The following is a 23,638-nucleotide window of genomic DNA, read 5'->3' as shown; positions in this document are numbered from 1 at the left end:
TACAATCTATGGAATGAATGGGTATGTGCACACTTGATTACTTGTAATATCTAGGACTTATTTTCTAATTTTTCCTTAATCATGTGGTGTTGTGGTGGTTTGTTTTTATTTATGTCATGGCTTGGTCTAGGATGGTTTGATGGGACTTATGTTTAGACATTGTGACCTTGAGGAGAGCCAGTTGTTTTTCTTATTATTTAAGAGACCTTCCCATCTTCACGCATTGCACCATTTGAAGGTTTGGACAATTTGTGATAATTACATTAAGGTACTTCTGGAGACACCTAACTCTATTAACATACGCTTTGGTCCTGAATTTAATGGTTGGTTGGCATACAACATTTCCTAGTTTTTGGCTTAATGACTTGTGGTGTGCTAGCAACTATTAATTCTTGTTTCGGTCTTATTCTTGGGATACTCACTATCTATATCTCCTCCACTAATGTGTTGAGTCTTGTCTTTTTTAACAACTTTTTACGTCTCTCGAGCACCATGCCTTCGGAGTTCATGTGAAATCACCGATGTGCCAGTTGTCAATCTCCCTAAGGTAGAAGTTGCCTCTAGCATTAGAGGTTGTAACCATATGTCAAATTTCTCTACCTTCCAATATTTGTGATGAGGTTCGCCATCTTGAATGCCTCTCCATTAGAGATCCCTTTCTCTGATTCTAAAATCCTGAAGGAGTTAGCCCACTCCGTTCTTGACTTTGGTCACACCAGTGACACACTAAAACAAATGTCCTAACTCCATTACCCATCATTGGAAGATAAAAAATATCATGGGCACGATTGTGAAAGAGAAAAATGATGGATGTATTGACATTTTATTGACATTCTCTCATGCTATTTAAAACATATAGCTACTCCAATGTGAAGGATCCTACTCTAGTAACTTCCCCATATTCTTGATTTTTTATGATCTATTACTGTAGCACTTTTATTTGTAGACAAGTAGGTGATAGGCTTGTTTATTTCAACAGTTGGTTTTATTTTGGTTAAATTTTCTCTAGTTTCTTTTATAGTTTAATCTAGTGGAGACATAACTATTTCCTAGTTTATCTTGATACTTTGATATTTTTAGCTAATAATTAATATAAATTTAACAAAAAAAAACTCAAATAATTTAATTACCTTACATTTTAATGTTTTGTATAAGTATAATTTCAGATTGAAACTGCAAATGTAAATGGTGTAATATACACCATTCAAATATCTAAAAAAATCTCTTTTCAAATTTTCTACATACAAATTTAATATTAAAAAAAACATATTTAATATAAAAACAAGACCAGGAATAAAATAAATATTTAATATAAAAACAACACAATAGTAAAAATAAATATCAAAGCTGAGGAGAAAATACATTTTTAAAAAGAAATTGATTGACAGATAAGAATGCCCCTCAGATTTCTATTCTGATTGCGTTTAAGCCAAAAGAAATCTATATTAAAAAAAATTACGATGTAAAACATACGTTTGGTGAATAGATCGATAATACAAATATGACGGATAATATCACATCTCCATAGGTTTGACGAATAGATCCATAATACAAATACGACGGACAATATCATATCTCCACGTTTGCAACGGCTATAACTACGCCCTTAAACTTTTCAGGTACGTGGAATTCAATGAACTCGTGAGTTGACGGGTTTAACATACAACAAGCCTGACGAATCAGAAAATCATAACGTTTACTCAAAAAAATATCGCCGCGCCACTCTGCGGTGCACGCAGAACCAGAAAATTTTATGGGAATAGCAGTTTCGATAGCCCAATTGTTGTCCTCTGCATCATATTTCAGCAAGTATTTTATCAAGTGTTGTTCAGTGAAGGTATATAGGTGCCCAGAAGCAACTAACGACAACGACTTGAACGATTGCACGAATGTCCACATATCCTCCACTCGTCTCCACACGCCCGTCTTTGGATCATAAATTTCTGCATTGTTTCCATCGCCGAATACAAAGAAATTTTCTCCAAGAAAAACTCCATGACAGTCGCCCACTTCTTGGCTCATTGGAGGCAAAATTTCCCACTTGTCTTCTTCCACATTGTAAGCCTCTGCTGCTGCGAGCATATGATCATTTGGGCTGCGTCTCCCACCCGCAACGTAAATAAGCCCGGTGGTAGAAGATACAGCGCAGGCGAAGCCGGTCCTTGTTGTGGGCATGTCGGCTCCTCGGCGCCATTTGGCAGACACGAAATCAAAAATATAAACTCTGCTCATCGTTTCCAAGTTTGTCGGATGTATTCCGCCCATGATAACCAGCTTCCCATTAACACAAACGCACTTACAAACGCAGTGATAATGGAATGGAAGTTCAGTAGGTAAGTCCGGAATGGGACGCAGCATTTCCCAGGTGCGCCTGAGAGGGTCGAACACTATTACTCTGCAGGTACTCTGCTTAGATTTCGTGCCTGGTATTGGAAGTTTGAAATACGTAATCATACAGATCAAGTGGTCACTCGTTGCAGAGGTCAGCCGGTCCTTATAAAACCCTGGACTACTCACTATATCTTTCCATTTTTTGCACACAGCTTTGAGGTTGGAGTGCGATTTATATGGAACTCTGAGCAAGCACTGTCTAATGACGTCGTCGGGAAGATTATGAATAGTTCCATCCTGTCTCAGCAGTGCCAACCTCTTTGACCTCCGCGGGTTCTCGGGGTTTACCTGAAATCAAAAAAAGGAAACCAAATGAGTCGTGACTAACAATTCTTTACAACATCACTGTATTATCAGAATGACAAAAGAAAAATGAAGCATTTGTGTTACCATGGCGTTCATCCTGTTTAATGATTTGCAGGTTGCCGTGGAGAAAATAAGTATCGCTTAATAAGGGTGCCGTGAAGAAATTAAGAATCGCTCGAAAAGGAGGGTGGTATATATAGTTTACCAGAACAAAAGTAAAAATTCATTTCGCTTTAATCAAGAAGTGACCGTTAAAGATTTGAACGTTAAAGCGTTAAAGATTTGAACGTTAAAAAGGTTAAAGATTGGGAAGTTTTCTTCGCATTATAACAAATGTGAACGCGTAAAATGGCTTTCACCTCAATAGAATTATCCAAATATAAACCTTTGAAGTGCCACTGAGCATTTAATGAACTTTTTAGACACATGAAAATGTAGACTGTGAGAGATGCTTTGACCTAATTATTTTAAATTTTAAAATAAAATTTGACCGATATATTTTAAAGCCATATTTATATTTATTTTTTGTTATAGTCAAGATATTGGAATGTTATTCACTGATTAAGTTTTTATCGCTTGGTGTGGGTGTGGGTGTGGGTGGGTGAAATAATTATAATGATTAATATATTTTGATTAATTAAATTATATTAAAATATAAATATAAATTAATTAAAAAAATATTTGTTATACAATATGAGTTTTGATATTACTAACAAGTTAAAATTTGACCGATATATTTTAAAACTATATTTATATTTATTTTTTGTTATAGTCAAGATATTGGAATGTTATTCACTGATTAAGTTTTTATCGCTTGGTGTGGGTGTGGGTGGGTGAAATAATTATAATGATTAATATATTTTGATTAATTAAATTATATTAAAATATAAATATAAATTAATTAAAAAAATATTTGTTATATAATATGAGTTTTGATATTACTAACAAGTTATGGTTTGAGAGTAATACTTACGGGTATTTAAGTTATTAAAATCACAAGGGTTTTGTATGGAGATTCAGCTACACCAATCTTTAGTCTAAGTTGATTTAGAAACATAATAAATTTTAATAAAATAAGATTACACCCGGGTGAAATTGCCCCAGAGTACAGTTTGTTGGCCAGCGAATGCACTGTGAAGACTATGTGTGTCACTGTGCAAGTATTCTCAATCATTAAAAATAACACACTTGTCAAATTACATATAAAAATAAAATTTAAATTTAATAGAAAACATAAAATTAATCATTACAACTGTAATTGTAATTAATAGTTAATACTTAAATCGATTTAGATCAATTTTAATTCTTAATATACCAAGCATCTAGAGGATCAAATCTCTTGTGAAAACTTTTTTTAGAGTGAAAAACATTATATACTCTTAGCATATGGTAAGTACTAATTAAATCAAATCTAAATTGATTATAAATTACTGTTTAAATTTTATTAAACTCATATTTTAATATATTATTTTATTTTGGAATTTTATAACCAGCAATTTATTTTAATTGAATTTTAAGTGCAAATGCTTTAATTATATAAGTTGATTATATTAAACTAGAATACTACTAAATTCCATTTACTTAAAATTTACCATTCAAAATATACAGAATAAAAAATTGCAAATTTTCATTTAAATATGATATGTATTAGTAATAACAATATAATTTTAAAGTTAAAATTATTTAAAATATTAAATTAGCATTTAAGATATTAAATTAATTTTTGAAATATAGAGTTAATATTTGAGATTTTATTGTTTATGTGATAAGGTATCTGTCTGGAAATAACGATGGGATTGTTAAAGTTTATGGAAAGTATGTTGGTTGAAAACAGTTTAGAGAAGTTTACACATTGTTTCTCCTTTATATTTGAAGTTATCGCCTCTTTAAAATGTCTTTATTTCTTTCTTTTTATATATAATTTTGATGAATAGTTGAGTTAATATCTCTAAATAATGATGGGATTGTTAAAGTTTATGGAAAGTATGTTGGTTGAAAAAAGTTTATTGAAGTTTATACATTGTTTTTCCTTTATATTTTAAGTTATCACCTCTTTAAAATGTTTTTATTTCTTTCTCTCTATATATAATTATGATGAATAGTTGAGTTAATATTTTATTAAGGCCATAGTTCCATAGAACCATTCTTAGTTTTTTTTTCTTTAAATTTGTTCCCTCTATTCCCATTTATGGGTAGCTTAGGAATAGAAATAAAATATTCAAAATTGATTTGGATAGCTTAGGAATAGAAATAAAATATTCAAAATTGTCTTGGAATGATTCTGACAATTAAGACGTTATTGGAAGGCTCAAATTCAAGAAATGAGATTTTAGAAATGAGTTTCTAATATGAATAAATATGGCTAAAATATTTTTTTTAATTATTTAAATGATAATTTGTATTATGAAAGTTACATTAAAAGTATAAGGTACATTAAATTCAATAATAGTTTAAAATTTTAGAAAGTGAACTCTTTTGAGATACTCCTAAAAATTTCAAAACTTTACATTCCAGAAAAATCAAATTTTATAAGAGAAGATCATTTTTCAAATCTTTATCCTCCATTCAATTCAAATTATATAAGAGAATATGAAATTATTGTGGGAATTTCATCACATAAGCTTCCAACAAACAAGTTGAATTTTGCAATGGATGTTGCCATGCACCTTAAACCAATTATTATCCGTTTGAAATAAAGATTTCATGGATGGGGAAAAAGTTCTATTTCCGTCAATAATCATTTCTCCGCTTGTTAGGAAGGTTCCTTTATTTTCCATACCATCTAGATCTTAAGTATTAGACTAGAGAATATGAAAGAATTTTGGATAGGAGAAATGGGCTGACACACTTTGCAATGTTCCAAACTTAAATAAACAGTGATATGCAAACCAAAAATGATTTACAACACATAAATTTTAAACAATCAACAAATGCTCATAAAAACTCCAGAACTAAGAACCACCTAAGCCATTTTATTAATCAATGGAGTAAGTACAATAGTATGGAGGAATGAAACTGGGCTTGTCTTAATGGCAAGCGTGATAGAACCCAGCTGATAATACAATGATCTCAAATGCTAGAAATGACTACTCCTCTATTGCTTTGCACTATCGACAAAAATACACTGCTCGCTGAAAATGGGACTGTAAGAAACTTGACCTCCAATGCTTAGAAAATGTTGCAAACTCAACCTCAATCTCTTTGACTAAAACCCAAGAAAACCTAGAAAGTGTTTTGCCTATCTCCAAGTCAAATTTGAACACACAAAATGCTGCCAATTCTCTAACTAACTAACAATTCACCCTACTATAAGAATTAGGATTTCAGGCCTGAATAGCATCTGAAAAATTCTAAAATTTTAACCATGTACTCCTCTGAGAAATACAAGAAAAACCCAAGAAGGAATTTGGATAGTTTAGACTTATGAAATTCGACCCCCTTGGAGCCCAGCTTCAGTGACAACTACAAAACTCAGAAAACTAGAATCTGCTTACAAATCCTCTTGGAAATGGACCCAAAGTTCTGGTCTGACCTCTGCTATCAATCCCCTAACTTCCTGAATGGGATTCCAGCTTATGACACCTGTATCCTTATCTCCACAAAATTTTTGGTCTAGCCCTCTAGACTATCCCCAAGCTGAGTAAGTCGAATTGTTGGGATGCTGGCTCCATTGGCTCCAAAACACATAGAGAAATATATTTATTTTAGGGGGGTTATTTAGAATTCAAATATTTTCCCACATGCAATATTTTGAAAGGATTCCTTGTTGGAAAGGTAGTTCTAGATATCCTTGTTTCACAAAATCTTCAAAGGCTTTCTATCCTCTTGCGTTTTCCTCCTCCTTCTGGTTCAGAGCATAACTTACAAGTCTACTTTCTAACAACCAAGCTAGTTTTTCTAAGGGAAACAACACACTTTTCATATCCATCCCACTATAAGGAAAATACATTCTAGTGGAGGTTTCTGTGGAAGCCCCATACAAAAATAGCCCAAAAATATTTTTGTAGCCAAGTTCACTTATAGAGGTGAGTAGGTAGATGTCTTAGCTGATATTTTTTCAATGGTACGCCTTCAATCTACAAATGCACCGATGCTTTTCTATCTATATAATCACCAATTCCACATAGAACATGGTCCATTGTGGGAAATTTATTTTTATAAAACTAAAAAAGCATGTTGAGCTAAATAAGACAACACACCAGTGCTTAAATAGTCAATAACATTGGAGAAAGGTTAACTTTTAAAAATTGTTGGTGTTATATACACCTGAAGCATCATTTCCCTTCATGCAATCAAACACCCGAGTGCATACCAAGAAGGAGAACTGCTAAAGTATTTTAATTTAAATAAGCGACTATTTTACAATGACACACCGGTGTTGTAAATGTATTAAAATGCTCTGGGTGTATCCTAAGGAGCAAAAATAGGCAGTTTTTAATTTTTTTTCAAAGAGAGATGCTATAGTCAAACAAAATAATCCTGTGGTACCTATATTATAATGCATCGTTATAGATTTTTTAATTTTAAAAAAGCACAATGCTCTTGGATATCTTCCACACTGCTATGTTTATAGTAATGCACAAGAGGAGGGTTAACTTAAAAAGAAATCTTGGCCATATATTACATTTTTACCAACTACAGTGCCACTCTTTCCTCATGCAAGCACCCTCACAATAGGCTTCTCTTCAGCACCATCCTTCCGTACCATGCTCAATGCCTCACTTTCAATTTTTTTCGAATCGTGGTAATTTTTTTTTTCTCGATTATGTGTTCATAATGCCTCCTCAATGAGAAATATTCCAAGAAATGCATATGTTCTCTCTAACTTAATCTTTTGGTATATTAGGATTACAAATTAGCTTAAAATTTCCATTGTTTTTAAAAAAATAAAAACTCTCTGTGTGGTACACCTGATATATTCAGCTCGCATTGATAGCGATGCACCCTATAAATTTACAAGGTGCACCATAGTTCAATGTGTGAGTATAACGCACCACAATTGTTTCAATGTACTTTGTTTATGAAAATGAGCTAGGAGAGCTATAAATTGTAGGTCGGTGCTTAAAATTTTTGTGTTACGCTTGGTATGTTTATATTTACCAAACGCACTACAAAAATAATATTTAAAAGTATAGCTATAGTTTATTGCATTCAATAACATGAGTATTTTTTGCTGGTGCAAAAAGGTTATACGTACACAATGGTGCATAAGTGTGACACACCAAATGGAAAATTAATTTTGTTAACCAACAACAGTGTGTCATACGTATGTGCACACTTATGCTGGTTCATTTTTGTTTGATAACGCATCAAAGACGGTGCATGATTATTTTTTCCAATGGAAAAATGGTAATTTTATTCATATTGAGAAAAATTACATGTTGTAGATGCTAAAATAGCATATGTTGTATAAACTTGTCCTGATACACAGGACCTAAATTAACAATCATTTATAAACTATCTATGCTTTCCCACCTTTATTTTTTTCCACTTTCCGCTAACCTCGAGTGTTGGGAGTGGAAGTTACAATGGACATTTCTTCCTCAGTGGTAGTATTTGGGGTTTCTTTCTTGGAATCTAAGCTTTATGTTGAGTGTATTCGCTTATTGCCTCCAATTTCTTTCCTTAGAATGAGTTGCTCGTTTTTCTGCAGTGATTCGATTCTCCTTGGAACTAAAGTACAACAGTTCTAGTTCTCATCATTTTGTGACTTGAATTGTATGTTTTGTTCATTGAATGCTAGGATATTTCCTGGTAGTTCGACATCTCAGTGAGACGGTGCATGATTATGTTTTGGGCACATCGATGATTTTATTTTAATTGAAAGTTATGTTTCCATATTTATCAATGCATCTTCCATTTAGTAACAGAAATGTATTTTATGTATGAGGTTGAAGTATTTTATATGTCAGTGATGTAGTAGAAACGTCAATAGAGAGAGCAAGATCAGGAGTAGGCGAAACTGGAAGACCTAGACAATATGTTCTAACCATTGGAGGCCAGAGAGAGGGAGAGGGTTTTATACTATCGCCCTTTTACTATAGCAACCCGAGTAGTCTTAAGGAATGTAGGCCTCCTTAAGTACTATGAGGAGGATACCTCCTTCAAGGCTCACTCTATCCTATTCGCACATCTGATTCCATCAATGGAGTGCCCAAGAGTAGGGCTTCCATATTCATCCTGGGGTGTGGTACGTGCCATCTAAGGAGGAAATACACTTTATCACTGGCCTATCCAGAAGAGGGGAGGATTTTACCTAGTTCCCTGATGTCCCCCATGGGGTTGTAACTTACAGCTGAGAGTCAGCTTGCATACACTCAAAGATATGTCTAGCCTCATGTGGTCCGTCCAGTATATTTTTAGGTATCTAGTGGAAAAATACTAATTTCATCTTTAACTGCACATGAAGTTAGGTCCCTCTCATTATTAGTCACTACCACTCACACTTTGGTCATGAGAAGGACATTAGTTCCATGTTTTGTATTATGTCGATTCTTTGATTCAAGTGCCACATTGTATTAGATGGTCTGCCATTTATTTTAGGCATTTTTGTATCGATTTAGATAGATGTCATGGGTTCAGACATGGGAGGGTGACCTTCCCTTTCACTTCAGATAGTTTTTATTTATTTTTTGAGAGGTTTCTAGAGACGAGGACTACATTTTACCATCGCCCTCTTAGGCTAATCAATAAGGTCTAGATGCACATGTGCGGGTAGATGATGCCCAAGGGGGGACTTCCAAAGCATCTGGATAGGATTTTCATTGAGGCACTAATACTACTCGCTAGTGATGATGACCATGCATTTCATCCATTGGTATTTCTATACACGGAGATTGATTAGAGATAGTGTCTCAACATCCTCTTCACACCAAATGAGCTTCTAGATGATAGAGGTAATATTAGTGTTTTCATTAAGTTAATCTAGTTTCATTTTATTGTTTTAATTAATTAGAATAAAATTTATTGTAGCATGTTCTTTAAATTGTGTACTAAATTATTTAATGAAATTGCATAATTATTGTTGTGTACTATATATTTTGTAGACATCGACACATTAGATGGGGCCATGCCTCCTTCCCCACGAGATAGAGGACATGAGGAGATGGGCAAGGCTGGAGAGGGTGAGGCACATCCTCAAGGTGGTGTGGGCATCTAGGGATCTAAGGATAGTTTCTGATTTCAAATGGACTACTATGATAGATGATTTTTGGTTGAAGAGGGATTCCTCCCTACAAGGGCTCAAGATATCAGTGTTGATTCGAGGTTCATAGATCTCTATAGGGACTTTCAGTGTCATATAATGGCTCTTACGTGTCATATCATCAAATATAGTAGGTTAGTCACAACGATCAGGGATGAAGGGCATGCATCGACAAATATGTCAGATGGGGGTGGTGATCATGATGATGAGGTTGGTGATCATGATCAAGATGATGAGAGTGGTGATCGTGATCATGATTATGAGGGTGGTGATGATGCTTCTAGTAGTACAACCCCATTGAATCATGGCCATTAGGGTGTCAATGATCCATCTGATAGTACACCTTGTCTAGTGAATTTAGTGTCCTAAATTACTCTACATAAATTATCAATCCAGGTATCGAAAATTGATGAAGTGTGGTGCACCATATGTGCTTAGTTAACCTTTTTTCTTACTTCGTTGTTTTATAGTTTATGTTGTTTTTTGGGGTTTTGTTTCTTTTGTTAGAATCTTGTTTCTAAAGAAAAGAGAAAATGAAACAAATCAAAACTTTGAATAGTTAGATTAATCTATGTCGGCAAAATATCTAAGAAAAGAAAGAAAGAAAAAAAAATCAAGTCCCATTCATAACTTCACATATCGCCAATTTCGTTCTTAAGGAACTAAAAAGACTCCATGAGACATGAACTTATGTAATGAGTATCCTACTAAGGAAAAAGCAAGAACATGTAAAGAAAAACTAATCTATTGTGTTCTCTATGCTCCAATTCACCAATCAGAAAATAGGAAGACTACTTTCTTGGAATATTTTGTCAAGCATAAATTACATAGTTAGATAAATCTACAATCAACCGAAAGCAAGAACATGTAAAGAAAAACTAATCTACTGTGTTCTCTATGCTCCAATTCACCAATCGGAAAATAGGAAGACTACTTTCTTGGAATATTTTGTCAAACATAAATTACAAAGTTAGATAAATCTACAATCAACTGGTTGAAGACACTTGCATGAATTAAAATTGCATGATTGGAAAATCTAAACGATGAAACTTGAAAGCAATAAAATGACATACTTGAATGAAGTCAAAGCAAAACCTCAAAACAATATCTACTCTACCTTACATTTTAATGTGCTCCACGACATCTACTTCACATCTCCTTCCATTTTGAGAACATCAAATCTTTATTCAAATTCTTCAAAATTACAAAGTACAACAAAGCTCTCTAAATATTTCCAAATCCATCAACGAAGAACTACAAACTCCAAGCTAAAGAGCTACCAAAAATATACAAGCTTTAGAACTAAAAAGCTAAGCTAACAAATGAAGGAGAGATATCTTCTATTTATACAAAAAGATAAGAAGCCATCTCATTAAGGAGATTCCATGAATCTCTCCCCATACCTCTAGAGTCCTCATCAAAATAGGAATTGATAAGACACATGTCTTCTTAGAGTTTCAATACAATTAGGAGATGTGACACATATCTTCATGATCCCATGATTCCCTCTACTCAAATTCGAATTTTGCCTTAGGGTGCCACATAAAGGTCTTCTAGAAGCCTCATTTTGACCTACGCATGTCAACTATATCAACCCACTTGTTAGGTATAAGAATGCGCACATTATTTTCTAAAGCCACAAATTCACTTAAAATGGCTAAGAATTAATAAATTTTTGAAAAACATAAATGTGGCCCAATGATAATGAAAGTGGGATGAATGTAGTGACATAGTATTGAAATGGAGGTGAAATGATGGTGATATAATCGACACAATAGTGAAGGTGTAATGGAAATGAATGACAATTTCAAGACCCAACACACTTCCTTAGTCACCTGATGATGAGGTGCCAGAGCTAGAGGATCTACCTTATGCTTCTCTTGAGAGACCATACCATCCACCTCCTCCTCCACCTCACACTTCATGAGACCACGCTGAGGTTGTAGTTGACCACCCATCATCTTATGTTTAAGACCAACTAGTATCTCCTCCTCCACCTTAGAGTTTGAAAAAGGTTGAGGTAGTAGCTGACCATCCATTGTCTTCGACTGCAGACGAGGTTGGCAGTACTACATTTGTTGTATGAGATATTTCATTGTAGTTATTTGAATTGACCATAGATTTATTTGACTTGTTTATATATATATATATATATATATATATTTCATGTTCGTGTACTTAATTTGTATGTTGGAGTTGATGTGTATATTGTTAGGTCATTTTAGATATGTTCATTTAATGTGCTTGCATATAAATGTGTATGTGTTAGAAGTTTTTGGCATAAGATGTATATTAATTTAAGGAAGTGTGTGATGACGATGCTAGATTAAAATGTTGGTGTTTTGTTAGATGTGATCACGATGATGATGCCCTGTTAGATTATAGATTAGCGTGATATCTAATGGTGTTTATATGTGTTATAGGTGTATGTATATAGATGATGGTAGTGAATTCAAATGTGTATCTTAGATGGTGCTTATGTTTGTTATATGGTTATCATCATGATGTTTATTTTTATGAAATAATTTTTATTGTAGATTATGTTTTCGTGAACTTATATCAAACTTTTATATGTGAAATTCCATGGAAAACCACTTAGTTTTAAAAAACGCAATATATTTTTATAAATTACATATTCTAGTATGGTTGAAACTATGATTATAAAATTACGATAAATATTTTTCTATTGGTTAGTTTATTCATTCAATCTAACTTAATTAGTAGAATATTCAATACTCACAAGGAAAAAATAATTAAAGGTAAAATAATTTATTTAGTTCTTATTAAGATGATCACGTGTAACTCACTCAATTTTTAATATAAAATACTAATAAAAAATAATAAAAAATACAATTTAACAAATTCAATATCGGTTTATAAAGTTTAGTGTATTGTTAAATTTGAAAAACTTTAGTTAGAATTTTTTATAATTCATTTATATTTAGTATAACTTAAAAAATTATATTTTTATAAAAAAATATTTTATTACTAGATATATGGGATCTTCAAGAAATTTAAATTTATTATTTGTAGCAATTCTTACCTATATAAATTATAAATTTCTCTCTCTAAAGATGAGGATCTAAGAAATATAAAATAAGGTTTGTGAAGTTACTTGTAGTTGGAGATTTTCTCTATTGAAAGTTCTCCCTTAAAGGGGCAAGTGAAAATTTTCTAGTAATAAAGATATAACATTTTATTGTTGTTTTGGCTCTTTATTTGGTATTACACTGGTTTAAATTGAACTCTTTTTAATAATTAATAATAAATATGAGTTAAATAATACAAAAATGATACTATATTGGATTTAAACTTTTGACAAATAATATATTTGATTATTTCTTAATAAGCAACTCAAAAAATATTATATTTTCCACATACTTATCACGATACAGTCAGTAAAATTCTTCTTTTCGCATTTCTCCTAGATAATATTACATCATGTCTACAATGATAATGGAATGTCTACTTTAAATGATTTACTTATAAATACATCAAAATAATTATTTATTTTACATACTATAAATAGGAAAGAAAAATGCATCACAAAGTCTATTTGAAAGTCAACCAAATGTAGTTTAATCACCATCACATTATTTATCATTTAATTCTTAGAAATAAAATATTTATTAATTAAAATTTTGTTTATAATTACCATTGAAAAGAAAAGTAACAATTGTTCCATTATCCATGAAGAAAATATTAAAACCTCTAATGCATCCATGTAAGCCGGTTTATTTCTCTTATGGTACATAAAATGATGTAATCAACATTTTATGCATGCATAATACCTCCTTTTAGTCTCATTCATTTCTCTTATGGTCCATAAAAAGATTTAATCAACATTTTATACATGCATAATACCTCCTTTTAGTTTACATAATGTTTCAAGAACTATAATTTAAATATAGTAAACATGACTTTACCTCTCATGTTAAGAGTTTTATCTTACATATTAATACATATTTTTTCCTTTTTAAGGTCCTTATAGTCTAGTTATCACTACATGATTATTTATATTGATTTTAAATTAAACAAGAAGAAAAAACATGTAAACTAATTAGCAAACCAATAAGAATATAAATCAAGACTAGGTATTCAATGTTATTTCTAAATTCATTATTTTCTTCTCATTTTTCCGTTTGAGAAGAGTTGTGAACTCGAATCCTTATTTTCATAGATATTATACACAACTAGAAATACTTAATTTTAAGCGTAAAAATGCTTCCACTACAAAAAAAATTGTAAATTCGTTGGTTAATATTACCAATTATATTATAAAATGGCAACAAAAAGAATAAAAAGAATAATATAATTAATGAAATAAAGAGAACAAAAACATACAACAATAGTATGAATGATAGAATAACACAAGTACATATCACTCTCCATTCTCACCTACTTGATTATCTTCCTTGCTTGGCATGATAACAATGTTGTTCTTAAAAATATGTTCTGATCTAGGGTCGTGTCTTAATATGAACCAACAATCCATATACAAGAAAAATGGATAAAAAGACACATGGTTGCAGTGTTTTGGAAAAATGTAAGGGTCCCTAGCTTCATGCCACATACTTATAGAATTGATGAATATTATCCCAGTATCACGACCTTCCTTTACATTATTCCGATCAAAGGTGTCCCACCACTTGCACTTAAAAATAATACATTGGAGTGAAGAAAAATCCACTTGAACGATCTCTTGTATCTTTCCAACATAACGTAACATTCACTACATTAGGTCTTGATCACAATGGCTAACACAACTACATTGATTGAACTCAAATTCCACTCCACAATATTGTGTCATGCATCCATCATCGGCATCCTTCATGTGAAAATTATGTGCATATTCCCACATCGATGGGAACAAATGCATATATAAAAATTTGAAAAAATCATAGTGTCATGTGTCTAATAACTTGAACATAATTAAAAATTATATATATATATATATATATATATATATATATATATATATATATATATATATATATATATGTTACAATTCAAAGGTGCATTATGAAGTTAAAACAATATACAAAGTGATTATAATTACTTATTTGGTCCAATCAATCCCTTTTTTTAGCGCATCATCTTCAACATGCGGGTAATGACCAGATGCACCATATTTCTCTTTGACTTGATCAATAACCCAATTGTTAGGACATATCATTGACATATTTTATTTTAAATGGTTAGTATAAGGCATGCTTCTACCATTCAACTGTTTGAATTCTTTCTAGCCACTCTCCCATTTTCTCCTCTTATATTCGTACGATGCGACCCACAATTGTGTCCGTTCCATCTTGTAAAGAATGAATTTGTTGATGGCTTCAATTTTTGAACTCCCTAATCAAAATATCCATTAATATGAAGTTTAGTTGAAGGATACAATTACTTTTTATCATGCCCCTATTTCCACTCATTGCGAGAAGCTCCCCTTCCCTTTTGTCTTCATCCCTTTCATCATATTGAATCACCAAATCAGAGATGGATTAGGGTGTGAGTGCATTAGATTTGGTGTTTGAAATGTGTTTAAGAATGAAAATAATGCATTGGTGATATTGGTGAGATTTGTGATCATGGGTTTTCGTTGTATGCAAAAAGGTCAAAATATAGTGAATAGTGTTTCTGGAAGGTGTATTTATGGAAGAAGAGGTGTTGAGATATGTGATTTTGGTGGTGTCTAAGAGAAAAGAAAAGATTTTATCTATGCAAGGAATGCATTGAGTTGTGAGAGAGATCCAACTATTTTTTTTGTAAAATTCTTGTTGGTATTAGTTTGAAAATAGTATGAAATATGGATCGACATGGTTAGCATGTGGTAGCTTGCATTTTAGTGGTTATAACTCCTTCTAGTAGTGGTTTGTAATATATCATGGGTAGGAGTTCCTTTTAGTAGCAATTGATAAATCGAGGATGGCTACTCCTTCTAGTGATAGTTGATAAAATTTTGGTAGTAGCTCCTTTCATTGGTAAATGATAAATCATGTACAAAAGCTCCTTTCAGTGGTAGCTGATAAATCAAGCGTAGTAGCCCCTTTCAGTGGTAATTCATAAATTAGGGAGAGTTATCTTCATTTAAGTTGTAGTCTAAGAAACCTACATGTAAAAGCTTGTAAGGAGTGATGAAATATCAAGTTGTAACTTATCTCTACAAAAGGAATAAATAATAGGATTGATGTATTTATATTTGCATGTGTTTCTTCATGATTATGTTGTTTCACATGATTAATTTATGATGTTGATTACATGAATGATTTTCAAATAGCTTAAAAAGGTTAATTTGGAAAGGTTGTATAATTTGGTTACACTACTGATTCACCCTCCTTCTCAGTATCGTAACCAAAAACTCCTATTACTAAAGCATCTTCTAAATGAAAAATCATATAAAAAACTCAAGTAAATGAGTTGGTTGTACACAAACCTTGACATACAAAAACATAGCTAAACAAAAGGCTATGCTAGAATTGTAAAAAAAAAGCTAGTGAATCATGACATGTAGCAATGTTGGATGATTACTATCCTCAATTTATTATATATTTTAATTGATTTTAGATCGTATATATATATATATATATATATATATATATATATATATATATATATATATATATATATATATATATATGTTGGGCATTAGATAATCCAATGCTCCTTGTGTGTTTTGTGACATGTTCTTAACTGCCTCTCAAGGATTCGTTAACTTTGGTGATGTGTCCATTTACTAACACCTATATTTTTTGGTGTAACGATAATCGTGATTGCAACAATATATATATATATATATATATATATATATATATATATATATAGACACGCACACACACACACACACTTTTTACTTATATTAATATATATTTTAAGTAGTGCAACCGTATAAATTAAGGTAAATGTTTACAACCATCAATCCATAATAAATATTTGTTCAAATTGCTAAAATCAAAGAAACAATAAGAATTAACTAGATTATAACTTTATTTAAAATTATTGTTTTTGTTATTAATGATAAAAATAATTAATATATAAGTTAAGCATATATACATTAAAAAAAACATATAACAAGACTTTTAACTAGAGAAATTTATCCACATTTTATTAAAGAGATTCTTAATATGTAAATAGAGATTATTAAAATAGCATCCTTTACCAATATAATAAGCACTCCCAAAATATTGTAACTTATAGCATCTGTTCATATATCATTTTTCTAATTAATTATTTTTTATAAAAAGAAAAAAACCTAACCTACTTCAAAAATAAATTTCAACTTTTAATTTATATGTGACACTAGCAATATTCTATGCAAGTGAAATCCTACTATTTACCTAATTAATTATTACATTTAATAATATATTAAAATTAAATTGAAACAGTAAATATTCAATTCGAAAATAAACACAATAGACTCATTTGTTTCCAAACACCTCGCATCTCTACCTCATCTAAAGCCACACCACAATACATTCTCTAATGGCTGATTTTTAATATTCAATTCCAAAATAAACATAATAGAATCATCTATTTCCAATCACCTTGCCCCATAACCTCATCTAAAACCACACCACAATACATTTTCCAATGGTCGATTTTTAGACTTTTTCATTGTAGGGGCACTATCTTTTTTCAGCATGAAAAAATATATATATAGATTGATCAGATGGGCCATGTACATTATATTAGCATGTTTAACAGGGATTATCAAAATATCCAAACAATCCTGTGAGAATGTTCAGCCAGATCCCAAATAAAAACCATATACAGTCACGTACATATCAATGTTGAGAGAACTAGATAAGAGTTGTGAGAGAGCAACAACAGGTATATAAAAGATAATTCAAAATCACTAACTCCTACAGGAAGCTAGTGATGAAAGCATAACAACCCATATACTTAGTATTTCTTGTAATTATAAGACACCATCTGATGTTGATCCCTATACCATACAAAAAACAAAACTATTATACAAAAAAATATAAACTATATGCATATACTATCCTGGAAACATGTACTCCACCATGCTAATCCTCTTGTCTTCTATGATTATATCCATCTGCACATCTCCCTCGATACCTTGTAGTCCTTTTTTTGAGAGCTCATGTGCAATATAATTATGTTCTCTACTAATATGACTGATTGAAGGCTTCCCAAGTTGATTCCAAAGACATTGTATTCTCCTTAACCAACCATGTAGTGTTGGTTGTTTAATCTGAGCCTTTCCTTTTACATGATCCAATATAATCTTTGAATCCCCATAAATATGGATCTCAGGGATATTGAGAAATTTTATAAGACACAACATTCCCCAAAGAGCCATAGCCCATGCCTTGATATTTGTTCCCAGGACATCATTTCATTGAGCTTTGTATTATATTTCCATTGATATAACTATCCAGAAACCAGAGTCGCATATATTATTTTGAGCCACAACATCAAAATAAGCAGTCCGAAATTCCATGTGTGAATAGATACTCCTTTTTTGGATTTTTTTTGAATTACTATCACGTGAAGGATATAGAGGATATAAAGAGATAATTTTTTCACGTATTAGATCAAAATCCTCTATCTTATTCTAAAATATATGCTTATTTCTCCATTTCCAAATGGTCCAGAAGAAAAAGTGTGGAATGGTTCTCTAGGTAGGTTTTTGTTTATTCTACCAGCCCATACAATCTGCAATGTCCTGATATTGATGATATGGAAAACCAAAATGTATAGTTAATTTAATCCATACCTAGATCACCTTTTGACATTTGAGAAACATATGGTCATTATCCTCCACCTCTTATTTGCAAATCATACATATACTAGGCCCGTGCCATTGGCGCTTTTGCAAATTCTCCCATGTGAGATTCTTATTGTGGTATACTAACCATGAGAAACAGATGATTTTAATAGGAATTTGATAGCTCTAGAGGCTAGTAAGAGTCGAGTTCTCCATATTGTTGTCATCGCCTCCATATAAAGTCGTATATACATCTTCCACACATATGTTTTCCACCTTCATCGTCCCTACCCACATCATTTTATCTCGGTGTTCCTCCTGCCATATACCCAAATCTTTATAGCTTGCACAAACATGCTTCCATATCGTAGCTAGGTTTCCCTCCATTCCCAACTCATGTGAAGTTTCCAATGTAGGATATATATATATATATATATATATATATATATATATATATATATATATATATATATATATATATATATATATATATATATATATATATATATATATATATATATATATATATATAGATATAGATATATATATCCCTCCATGTGTTAGTCAATTGATTCCATAAAAAGATACTATGATTGTAAAGAAATGTCAGTAAAGTTTTAGGAAAGTAGTAGTCCCCACTGGCACCTAGTATCCTGTCCACCCCAATAATAATCAAGTGTCCCGGTCCCATACTCCACACCAATTGCTGTATGAAGTAAGGTGACGCCTTTTGCAAACTATTCCAGATAGTCGATCCCCATGATAAACAAATGTTGTGTTTCCGATACCAAAATATAAATTCTCGATTCTTCATATATTTATGTTTTATCACTTTGCTCCATATACCAGATCTGAATATGCTATGCCAAGGTGATTTCATCCGTAGTGAAATTTGAAAGGATTTTAAATTCATTATACCCCATCCTCCATATTTTTTGGATGTGCAATATGAGACAGTTTGGTTAAGTGAATTTTGTGGTGATCATTGCAACTAGTCCATATAAAGTTGGCTATGATACGATTAATGCTATGTATAATGGCCATCGCGATCTGATATAAATGCGCCCAATAAACCCCAAATTGTGCAAGAAAAATCTGTGTGCGAATCACATGACCCCCTAGAGACAGACAATGGAATTCCCATCGAGCAACCAATTTGAAGAAATGATCAACTAGCCATTTCCAATATGAGTTCCTATAGCAATATGGTTTAATGCGATATCCAAGATATTGCTTACCACGCAACATTGGTTTTGCATCAATGCCCCAAATATTTTTGATATATTCAATGATATCCATATCGCCAAAATCATGATATACAATAGATTTATGGAGATTCATACTCAAGCCAGATGCAATAGCAAATTTGTTAAAAATGTAGAGAATATTCAGCTTTGTAAGACGATTCATCATTTTCGTAATAAGCACATCATCAACAAAAAAGCTATGAGAAATTTTGATATTGATACCCAATACTAGTGCCTGTATGTGTTCTTCCTCCACTGCTTTTTTGATGTGTAGATAATATGAATAGGAGGGGAGATAGTGAACATCCCTAATGCAACCCATGTCGAGCCCGAAAAAAGTGAGTTAGAAATCTATTAACAATTACAACGTAGTTTATATTCAAGACACAAGCAATAACCCAATTCACATATCTGGGTTGTAAAGTAATTTTGAATAGGACCTGTCTCAAATAACCCCAAACTATGCAGTCATAAGCTTTTCTCAGATCTACCTTCATAATGTTATCTTTTATGTGCTTTGTGTAGATGGAATGCATACTCTCTTGTGCTATAGCAACTGCGTCATATATTTGGCAATGCGGTGAAAACCCAAATTGTTCTGGTGAAATAAACTTTGATGAAATGCACCTCATTCAAACAATTATGATTTTGGGGATAATCTTATAGATAAGATTGCGAAGCGAGATAGGTCTGAAATCACTAATTGTTGAAGGTGGATATTTCTTAGGGATAAGCAAAATATGTGTTGAATTTATGTGTGAATGGATATCCCCCCTGAATCTTGATTCGTCCACCATCTTCAAGAGATCATTTCTAAATATATTAAAAAAGTGGGTAGATATCTCGACTGAACACCCATCCAGACCTGAGCTTTTATACTTCACAAAGGATTTTAATACCTCGAGTATTTCATCTTCAGTGACCTCTTTAAAAAAGTTTTCATTTGCTTTCACATCAAACATAGTTGGAAAAAGTTCAACGACCCATAATAGATCTCTTGCCTCATCTGCTCCTTTATGATCATGTGAACTGTGGAAATGTGCAACAACAACACCACTTATGTCCCCCTGTCTTTGGAAACACCTTCCATCCCCTTCATATATTTCCCATATAGAATTGATATTGCATTGATGATTCTCATATCGATGAAAAAAATTTGTATTACTGTCTCCTTCCTTAATCCATATTCCCTGACTCCTAAAGTGCCAAGAGGCTTCAATAACTACTAAAATGTCCTTTTTCTTATTACAAGTGCTTGTACGGGACAATTGATATTCTCATGAAGAGAATGTGAGGACATCCAGGGGAGTAGGGAATCCAGTTCATGTTGTATGTCCCTGAGTTGCTTCTGCTGAGCTAGTGCCTTTTGTCTTTGCCATATTTTTTCATGCCATTTGAGAACATCCAGCTTAGCCAAAATATGTTACATATCTTGTGTACAATATCATTAAAATATTGATCATCAATGTAGGGTCGGTTGAATTTAAATGGAAGTCCATACCTGTGAATCCCTACCTGCAAATGCAAGACTATAGGTCTACAATCAGAGAGAAAATTACTCATAACATCTGAATATACATTACCCAGGCGCTCCATCAAAGTCTCATGTAGAATGAAATGATCCAGTCTTCTCACAATGTATACCTCCCCTTTTCTACTGTTATCCCAAGTGGGGACAACCTTTGATGGGCATATATCAATGAAATTATGTTCAATAATTGCCTCACAGATCATACCTGCAATTGAATCCATTTTTCTAGTCCTCCCCCATACTTCATCCAGACCAACTGTACAGTTGAAATCCCCCAGACAATTAGAGATATGAGGTTCATAATACCATAAACAAACAAAGCCTGCCAAAAAATAATTATGTTCATATATGGACCATATAGGTTTAGAATATGGATACATTCTGGTTGCCTGTGAAGACATGCCTCAATCAAGATGCTAGCCAAGAAAGAAAAGGTTGTTGCCCAAACCCAGAGTGGATCCTGTAAAATCACAAGACCACCAGAATGTCCATCTACAGTTGTAGCAATGATGTAATAATGCGAGAACATTTTCTGGAAATAATCAACAACATGAGGACCCGAATCCATGGTTTCTTGAAGTAAAATGACATAGGGATGTATAGAGAGAAATAAATGCTCGAGAGCTAGGAATTTTGTGGGGCTTCCCAAACCCTGGATATTAAGAGATAAGATAATAGTCATGGCACATCCTGTGTGGGCATTCGTGCTCCAAGGGTTCGAGTGGATGGAATATCAGCAATAGGTACATAGGTAAGTGAATTATCTATATGGTAATGAGATGTATTCTGACTTGCATGAACTCTAAAATGAAAGCTGATCTGAAATGGGGCACTAAAGGCTTCTTGTCAACCTTACAAGAACATCTCCCACCCCAAAGCTTATATATTTCCAAGACCTTATGATTAACCAATTGCAAAATTAAAAATATTTAAAAATAGGTGTATGCTTATGTTTGTTTTTAATTGTTCAAGTGCTTATGTATATTTTCTTATGTTGATGTAAAACACACATAATAGTAAATAAAACAGAGAAACAACAAACACATGAGATAACAATATAATATGGATTTCACCCAAACCTCTTGAGCTATGTCTCCTTGAGCTCTAGTCAACTCAACTATGTTATCTGGGATTATGTCTTAAATTCTTTTACAAACTCCACGCTTAACTCCATTGGTTTACAACTAAAGCTATGGGTTTAGATTACCATCTTACAATTGTATGTCCTTACTCCACAAACAGATATAGGCTTCTCTAGGCTTGACTCCTTCAGTCAGTGCTCTAAGCGTCTTGAGCTTCTCGCTTCTCTGACTCCCTCAGAATTCTGTTAATTGTTTCTGGAACTCCTTCTTCTATCTCCAGCACACTTTGGACACCAACAATAGCTTGATCATTTGATCTCTTTGTTGTTCTACAACTTCATTACGGCTCCATGGCTCTTATAAGTCTGCTATGAGCTCTCTGGGTCTGGCTCTCATGAGCTTCTGAGTTCACTCGACCTCCAAGTGAACCTCTGTCAATTCTACTCTCCATGTTATCTCTGAGCCGCTATGCACATTCTCAGCAACCTTCTAGTGACCTTGGAAAATTTTTGTTGCTATTAATTGAGCTCTTTGGTTCACTCGACCTCCAAGTGACTCCAAAACTCTTGACGCTCTCTCAGCAATCTTTTCTTGGCTCTGCGTGCCTCTGTAGTTCGTTCTACCTCCAAGAGACTCTCAGCAATCTTCCAACTACCTCCCAAAAACTCTTTGTGATGCCTCTCAATCATGTTCTCTGGATTTTTGTTGGGCATTCTTCGGGCTCTAAAATTTCCTGTTCATTCCTCTGCGTGTAATGATTCATCTATGGCTATGTGACTTCCTCTACTCCCTGTGGCTCTACATCTGGTCCCTCTGGCTCTATGCCTCTGTGTCTGGTCCCTCTGGCTCTGTGGCTCTACATCTGGCCATCTAGTTCTACGCATTCTATAATGCATTCTTGTTACAAACACCCACTTATAGCATGGCAAGGAGAATGGGGGTTGGTTTTACAATGGGAAATACACAGGCAACCTTTCTCCTGCATAATTCCTGAAATAGACACATAATGGAAATACACAGCCAAAACTCATTAAAACACATCGTGGAGCATTTTACTGAACTTCACATAATACAGGATCACACTTAAATACTATCGGGTCTACCATTCCATCGCAAATCACAATCGCATGGCGTATTGGCCGAAAAAAA

General features: G+C 32.7%; 1 protein-coding gene across 1 annotated transcript; it reads right to left on the bottom strand.

Annotated features, from left to right (window-relative positions):
* Nucleotides 1–1,569: 1,569 nt before the first annotated feature.
* On the bottom strand, nt 1,570–21,975 carry LOC149166179 (F-box/kelch-repeat protein At2g44130-like). Its single transcript, XM_089430084.1, has 4 exons — nt 21,856–21,975; nt 21,613–21,729; nt 21,378–21,413; nt 1,570–2,679 (listed from the first exon to the last, which is right to left on the bottom strand). Exons 1-4 carry the CDS (start codon nt 21,973–21,975, stop codon nt 1,570–1,572), a joined length of 1,383 nt encoding a protein of 460 aa, XP_089286210.1.
* Between the last annotated feature and the right edge of the window lie 1,663 nt (nt 21,976–23,638).

The sequence above is a fragment of the Pinus tabuliformis genome, chromosome 5_1 (assembly GCF_031772625.1).
Source record: "Pinus tabuliformis cultivar Carrire ecotype Pingquan chromosome 5_1, CPIR1, whole genome shotgun sequence".
Lineage (NCBI taxonomy): Eukaryota > Viridiplantae > Streptophyta > Pinopsida > Pinales > Pinaceae > Pinus > Pinus tabuliformis.
The sequence above is the reverse complement of the archived record's forward strand: the minus strand, read 5'-3'. Positions and strand labels throughout refer to the sequence as shown.

Excerpts from the sequence above, each read along its gene's own strand:
- LOC149166179 (XM_089430084.1), bottom strand. The coding sequence starts at position 21,975 with ATGGATTCGGGTCCTCATGTTGTTGATTATTTCCAGAAAATGTTCTCG. Across the intron at positions 21,730-21,855 it reads TTTTACAGGATCCACTCTGG|GCTTTGTTTGTTTATGGTAT; the intron begins GTTTGGGCAACA and ends ATTTTTTGGCAG. Across the intron at positions 21,414-21,612 it reads AAAAATGGATTCAATTGCAG|ACCTATAGTCTTGCATTTGC; the intron begins GTATGATCTGTG and ends CTCTGATTGTAG.